The sequence below is a fragment of the Hemibagrus wyckioides genome, linkage group LG01, assembly GCF_019097595.1.
Source record: "Hemibagrus wyckioides isolate EC202008001 linkage group LG01, SWU_Hwy_1.0, whole genome shotgun sequence".
NCBI lineage: Eukaryota > Metazoa > Chordata > Actinopteri > Siluriformes > Bagridae > Hemibagrus > Hemibagrus wyckioides.
The window spans coordinates 3,628,604-3,635,779 of record NC_080710.1 but is presented as its reverse complement, the minus strand read 5'-3'; the positions used below and the strand labels follow the sequence as shown (position 1 = coordinate 3,635,779).

General features: G+C 46.9%; 1 protein-coding gene across 1 annotated transcript in view; it reads left to right on the top strand.

Annotated features, from left to right (window-relative positions):
* mcm4 (minichromosome maintenance complex component 4) overlaps positions 1-5,549 on the top strand; it is a 6,028-nt gene extending 479 nt beyond the window's left edge. Inside the window, exons 2-17 of the mRNA XM_058391329.1 lie at positions 542-611; positions 744-899; positions 981-1,111; positions 1,202-1,303; positions 1,402-1,497; positions 1,581-1,676; positions 1,812-1,950; positions 2,038-2,258; positions 2,368-2,488; positions 2,577-2,836; positions 3,233-3,598; positions 3,750-3,877; positions 3,962-4,169; positions 4,691-4,919; positions 5,105-5,238; positions 5,336-5,549. Of these exons, the coding sequence (XP_058247312.1) occupies positions 554-611; positions 744-899; positions 981-1,111; positions 1,202-1,303; positions 1,402-1,497; positions 1,581-1,676; positions 1,812-1,950; positions 2,038-2,258; positions 2,368-2,488; positions 2,577-2,836; positions 3,233-3,598; positions 3,750-3,877; positions 3,962-4,169; positions 4,691-4,919; positions 5,105-5,238; positions 5,336-5,428 (2,538 nt within the window). The 5' untranslated portion in view covers positions 542-553 and the 3' untranslated portion in view covers positions 5,429-5,549. The remainder of the gene's footprint in view (positions 1-541; positions 612-743; positions 900-980; positions 1,112-1,201; positions 1,304-1,401; positions 1,498-1,580; positions 1,677-1,811; positions 1,951-2,037; positions 2,259-2,367; positions 2,489-2,576; positions 2,837-3,232; positions 3,599-3,749; positions 3,878-3,961; positions 4,170-4,690; positions 4,920-5,104; positions 5,239-5,335) is intronic.
* The last annotated feature ends 1,627 nt before the right edge of the window (positions 5,550-7,176 follow it).

Sequence of the window (7,176 nt, the reverse complement as noted above, 5' to 3'; positions counted from 1 at the left end):
TCGCAGTGAATTGCGTTTTAGTTGTTAACAGATGACTGACTTTTTATCCGTTTGTTGTTACGTTACATATTAGTTTTAATAGAGTATAATAATAAAGTGAAGTGTTTTAATGTAACTATTAAGGTGTTCCTAATTTTGTCATTTCTATAGGTTAACGGTTGTGCCTGTACTTATAGAGTACGTCGACATGTACTTTTTATCTGTTTATAGTGTGTGTATGTGTATATATATGTGTGTATATATATGTGTGTGTATGTGTATATATATGTGTGTATATATATGTGTGTGTATGTGTATATATATGTGTGTATATATATCCTTTTTAAAGCTAGTGGAACACGTTCTGGGCAACACAAATATAAACCCCAGAACATCACATTAGAGGAGAAATATGTTTAAGATCTGAAACTGGAGACTCTTTACATACATCAAGTCTTTTCCCTATCATGAATGCGGTAAATGTTAACAGTTAGATCGCAAATAAATCTTTGTTGCTGCTAGAAAACTCCTCTGACCAATCAGATTATCTGTTATTTTCTAGTGATTGGTCAAGATGTCTTCACCATCGTCCAGTGCACGTAAGCGCGGCAGGAGCAGCAACCCTTCGACTCGTAAGTTATCGGACTACGCCCGTCCGTGATGCTGATCAGAGTGATAACTGTTTTATTATAGTTTTCAGTCAAAATAGCAAGTTCTGTAGTATGTGATGTGTAGTGATTTTCCCTGTGTGCGTGTTTAAATAGCTGCCAGCGATGGCCCTCAGACCCCACGAGTCCGTGGATCTCAGGAGTCTTCCACAGGAGAGTTACAGCCCATGCCCACCTCCCCTGGGACGGACATGCAGAGCCCCGTCCCTCAGGACACCTCTCTCTTCTCCAGCCCCATGCCCCGCCCCTCAGGTACAGCCAGCTCCCCATTACTACATATACACAATCAGAATGTTTCCCTTTTAGTTAAACATGCGCTTCTTTCAAAAACAGTCCCGCAGAGTGAACCGGACATGAGCTCTCCGCTGATCTACGACACGCCCAGTCGTGGGACTCCGGCTCGCCAGAGAGCTGACCTGGGGTCTGTCAGGAAGGCACCGCAGGTGGACCTGAACTCCGAGCCGGTGAGTATCTGAAGGACTCGACTGATAGGCTTTGTTTGCGTGGGATTTATACTCGCATCGTGATCTTAACTGTGTGTGTGTGTTTTCCAGCCCTCGGGAGATGGAACCGTGGCCAGCGAGCAAAACGCCGGCCAAAGACTCGTCATCTGGGGCACTGACGTCAACGTGGGGACGTGCAAGGAGAAGTTTCAGGTAGCACCAAATGAGCATTCAGAGTCCCGTACAGTCATTATAGCCCTCGCCACGTTTCCCTGTGTTTTTACGTTACCCGTGTGTGTGTTTCCGCACAGCGCTTCCTGCAAAGATTTATCGACCCCACATCACAGGAGGATGAGAACGCGAGTCTGGATCTGAATGAGCCTCTGTACATGCAGAAACTCAGCGAGGTTGGGGTTTAGTTCTAGGAACTCTCAAATAGTTCTCCCGTATATGCAGGAGTTACAGAGCTCTGTGTGTGTGTGTGTTGCAGATCAGTGTTGTTGGGGAGCCTGTGTTGAACGTGAACTGCGGACATGTTCAGGCTTTCGATGCCGATCTGTACCGTCAGCTCATCTGTTACCCTCAGGTAAGGAGAACCGGAACAAGCTTCTGCTCTCAGTAGAGAACAGTCCTCTATCTGGAAGATACGAGACAAAAGAGCACTGGAAACTAAAGGAGCTTTTTTTTTTTTTTTTTTTTCTTCCCCTTTTTCCATCAACAGGAAGTAATTCCAACCTTGGACATGGCGGTCAACGAGCTGTTCTTCGATCGCTTCCCTGATTCCGTCCTGGAGCACCAAATCCAAGTGCGTCCCTACAACGCCCTGAAAACCCGGAACATGCGCAGCCTCAACCCAGAGGGTGAGTCCGCCTCTCTGTGGTGTTCTTCCTGTCTGTCGTGTCGGTTGTTTTGATTTCTCTCGGTTGACGCGTCGAATCTCTTTCCAGACATTGATCAGCTCATCACCATCAGCGGCATGGTGATCCGCACCTCGCAGCTCATCCCGGAGATGCAGGAAGCCTTTTTCCGCTGCCAGGTCTGCGCCTTCAGCACGCGTGTAGAGGTGGACCGTGGCCGCATCGCCGAACCCGCAGTGTGTCGGAACTGCAACACCACACACAGCTTGGCGCTGGTGCACAACCGCTCTGTCTTCTCGGACAAACAGATGGTGAGGATACTGCATCAGTGATCGTTCTTAAGAACTCTCCACTAGTTTGTGTACATGGAGTGCGTCAGGTAGTTTGGTGTGAGATGTTTTGTCTCTCTTTACTGGTCAGATCAAGCTGCAGGAGTCACCAGAGGACATGCCCGCTGGTCAGACCCCACACACCACCGTGGTGTACGCCCACAACGACCTGGTGGACAAAGTGCAGCCTGGAGATCGTGTCAACATCACAGGTGCGGTCTGACGTTAAGCTCCTTAACGTGAACTTCATCCTTTATTTCGGTGAGCGAAGGGCTTATTTTGTTTTTCTGCCAAAAAAAGGAATCTACAGAGCCGCCCCCATGCGCGTAAACCCGAGACAGAGCCAGGTGAAGGCCGTGTACAAGACCCACATTGACGCCATCCACTTCCGCAAGACGGACGAGCGGCGCCTGCACGGGCTGGACGGGGAGAACGAGCAGAAGCTGTTCACAGAGGAGCGTGCCACCACACTGAAGGAGCTCGCTAACAAGCCTGATATCTACGAGCGTCTCTCCTCCGCCCTCGCGCCCAGCATCTACGAGCACGAGGACATCAAGAAGGTGGGCTATAGCGTGTTTTCTCCTGACAGAGCTGCTGAGTAACACTCCTGAGGTTTAAACACAGTGAGCTGGTCATGTCTGATCATCACTGAGGAACAACTTTCCATCAAGCAGAAAATCATAGAAAGACTAGCAGTCCATTTACAATTGTTTTTCTTTTATAGGTAGATAATTATTCTAGTGGTAATTAAATATATTAAAAATTCAGAAAGGTTAGTGGACAAAACCTATGGATGACCTCAAACACATGATCCAGTGTTCATTTAATTAATCAATATGAAAACAGATTCGTTAATCTTGATAGTGTTTTATTTTATTTTATTTATTAGTGTCTTTAAGAGGTGTTCTCCCTTTCTTTTTGGTTAGATAAATTCCAGTTTTATTTCTTCTTTTCAGGGAATCCTGCTGCAGCTATTCGGTGGCACACGTAAAGACTTCACCCAGACGGGACGCGGTAACTTCCGTGCCGAGATCAACATCCTGCTGTGTGGAGACCCGGGTACGAGTAAATCTCAGCTGCTGCAGTACGTCTACAACCTGGTTCCTCGCGGTCAGTACACGTCCGGTAAAGGCTCGAGCGCTGTGGGTCTCACCGCCTACGTGATGAAGGACCCGGAGACGAGGCAGCTGGTGCTGCAGACTGGCGCACTTGTTCTCAGCGACAACGGCGTGTGCTGCATCGATGAGTTCGACAAGATGAGCGACAGCACGCGTTCGGTGCTGCACGAGGTCATGGAGCAACAGACGCTCTCCATCGCCAAGGTCTTTTAGAATTAGTCCAAATCTATTTGAATACATAGTGCACACTTGTAAGATTTTGGGTTTTGCTCGTTAGTAACGTGGCTTCAGCCAATCAGAATCCAGAGTTCAACAGCGCCATGATGGAATGTTTTGTTTTCTATCCTAATATTAGGCGGGCATCATTTGTCAGCTCAATGCAAGAACCTCGATCCTCGCAGCCGCCAATCCCGTAGAGTCTCAGTGGAACCCGAAGAAAACGACGATCGAGAACATCCAGCTCCCTCACACACTGCTGTCCAGGTACATTTCAGATTCGGTGTGTTTCTTTCTGACCTCCCACTGGGTTTCACATCAATTAAGAGTCTCTCTCTCGGTCTCTCTCAGGTTTGATCTGATCTTTCTGATGCTGGACCCTCAGGACGAGGTGTACGACAGACGTCTGGCGCATCACCTGGTCTCTCTGTACTACCAGAGCGAGGAGCAGGTCCAGGAGGAATATCTGGACATGGCGGTACTGAAGGACTACATCGCTTACGCCCGCACATACATCAACCCCCGACTGAGCGAAGAAGCCAGCCAGGCGCTAATCGAGGTGCGCTAGAACATCCTTTTCTTTCCTTAATTAAAAAAAAAAAAAACTGATTCAGTGTGTTCAGACCAAAAAAAAAGAGCAGGTAGAAAGTTAAAAGGAAGAATGAATATGAAGGAAGTGAGGGGGGAGAAAAAAATGAAGAGGAAAGAATAAACTAGAGAAAGAGTGAAACTGTAAAGAAGGATGGTATATAATGAAGAATGAAAGACTTGAAAGGGGAAAGAATGAAGTTTGGGGGGAAAAAATAGCGGAATAGAAAGGAAAGATAATTAAAAGAACTGTAAAAAGACCGGTAGGAATGTAAAGAATTGGGGAGAAAGGAAACGGAGGTAATAAGAAGAAAAGAGAAGTATGAGAGGAAAGAGAGAAAGGACAGTTTGGAGGAAAGAATGAAATGTACGTGAGCAGAGGGGTACGAACTTTTGCTCTTTACCGTATCAGATTCACGCATTTCTATCCCATGGAGGTGTTTTCCCCCCGTTTTTAAAGCTTTTGAGCGTTCCTCGTGCTATGACCCGCAGGCCTACGTGGACATGAGGAAGATCGGCAGCGGCAGAGGGATGGTGTCCGCTTATCCCCGACAGCTGGAGTCGCTGATCCGACTGGCCGAGGCTCACGCCAAAGTGCGCTTCTCCAACAAAGTGGAGACCATCGACGTGGAGGAGGCCAAGAGACTGCACCGAGAGGCTCTGAAACAATCAGCTACTGATCCCAGAACAGGATTCGTGGATATCTCCATCCTCACCACAGGTATGATGTGAAGTCATGATGCATAAACATTATTTATTTTAAATATTCCTTGATTAATAATTTGGGATTAAAATTAGGAATCATCTTCGTCCAAATATTTATTATAAATAGAACGTTGTTTAAATGGTGGAGTAATGATTTTGTGAAGATGTACAGCTTGTAACACCAATCGTGTGTGTGTGTAGGTATGAGCGCGACGGCACGAAAGCGCAAGGAGGAAGTGGCTCAAGCTCTGAAGAAACTCATCCAGTCTAAAGGCAAAACCCCAGCCATGAAATACCAGCAGCTGTTTGACGACCTGCGCTCCCAGTCCGAAGCCGTAAGCCCTTTCATTTCCTTTCTCATCAGAACGAGCGCGTCGCTAATACGAAGGCGTATATTAACCGTGATCACCAATCTGTTGTTTGTTGCTCCAGGCCATCACCAAGGACATGTTTGACGAGGCGCTCCGAGCTCTCACGGATGAGGACTTCTTAACGGTCACAGGGAAGACTGTGCGCCTGCTGTAAATACTTGCACTCTTGATGATCTCCTTTCCTCATCCTGTTTGTAGAGCAATTATTATTATTATTGTTAATGATGTTCGTGTATATGAAGAGCTGTTTGTTTTTCTTTGCTATTAAAATGTTGTTTGCTAGTTATATGAATCTGTGGTGTTCATTCATCCTTCTCTGTAGTTGTGTGTTCACTGGAAAGACATGCTGTGTGTACACACACAAAACAAAGCTGTGAACATGGATATTAATGCACAGGTTTTGACTTTCATTATTTAGTTTAGAAATGTAGGTTGGTGTAATCTTTTTCTCTTCATGAAAGGAGTCTCCAGTGTCTGTGCTCTGATGTACACAGATCAGGCATAACGTTGAAGCGAGTAACACTGATGATATCATGGCCCCTGTTAGTGGGTGGGATATATTAAGCAGGAAGTGAACATTTTGTCCTCAAAGTTGATGTGTTCGAAGCAGGAAAAATGGACAAGTGTAAGGATTGGAGCTTTGAGTTTGACTAAAAGGGACAAATTGTGATGGCTAGACCACTGGATCAGAGCATCTCCAAAACTGCAGTTTTTGTGGGGTGTTCCCGGTCTGCAGTGGTCAGTATCTATCAAAAGTGGTCCAAGGAAGGAACAGTGGTGGACCATGTGATCCAATCCAACAGACGAGCTACTATTGCTCAAATTGCTGAAGAAGTTAATGCTGGTTCTGATGGAAAGGGGTCACAGTGCATCACAGTTTGTTGTGTATGGGGCTGCATAGCTACAGACCAGTCAGGGTGACCATGCTGACCCCTGTGTGCCGCAGAAAGCACCAACACTTGATGGGCATGTGAGCATCAGAACTGGACCACGGAGCAATGGAAGAAGGTGTCCTGGTCTGATGAATCACGTTTTCTTTTACATCACATGGATGTCTGGGTGCGTGTGTGTCTCTTACATGGGGAACACATGGCACTAGGGGTGGTGGTGGTGGCTCAAGTGGTTAAGGCTCTGGCTCCTTGACCAGAAGATCAGGGGTTCAAGCCCCAGCACTGCCAAGTTGCCACTGTTGGGCCCTTGAGTAAGGCCCTTAACCCTCTCTGCTCCAGGGGGGCTGTATCATGGCTGACCCTGTGCTCTAACCCCAACCTCCAAGGATGGGATATGCAAAGAAAAGAATTTCACTGTGCTGTAATGTATATGTGTCAAATAAAGGCTATTTCTATTTCACTATGGGAAGAAGGCAAGCTTTCACATGCTTTGGGGATGTGACACCTTGTGTCCTGCCAACCATGTGGATGTTACTTTGACACATACCACCTACCTAAGCATTGTCGCACATCGTGTACATGGAAACGGTATTCTCTGATGGCTGTGGCCTCTTTCAGCACCGTGCCATGAAGCAGAAATGGTTCAGGAATGGTTTGATGACCACAACAACCAGTTTGAGGTTGTCTCCAAATTCCCCAGATCTCAATCCAATCCAGCATCTGTGGGATGTTCTGGACAAACAAGTCCCATCCATGGAGGCTCCACCTCGCAACTTGCAGGATTTAAAGGATCTGCTGCCAACATCTTGGTGCCCCAGCACACCTTCAGGGATCTTGTGGAGTCCATACCTCGACGGGTCAGGACTGTTCTGTCCGCTAAATGGATGCCGACACGGTGGTCATAATGTTATGGCTGGTCGGTGTAGTTTTTCCATCACAGTAGTGCAATACGCTACCGGGTTTTTTTTTTTTCTTTGCCTGAGTGACCGCTTCATCGTTGTCCAGTTTCCTG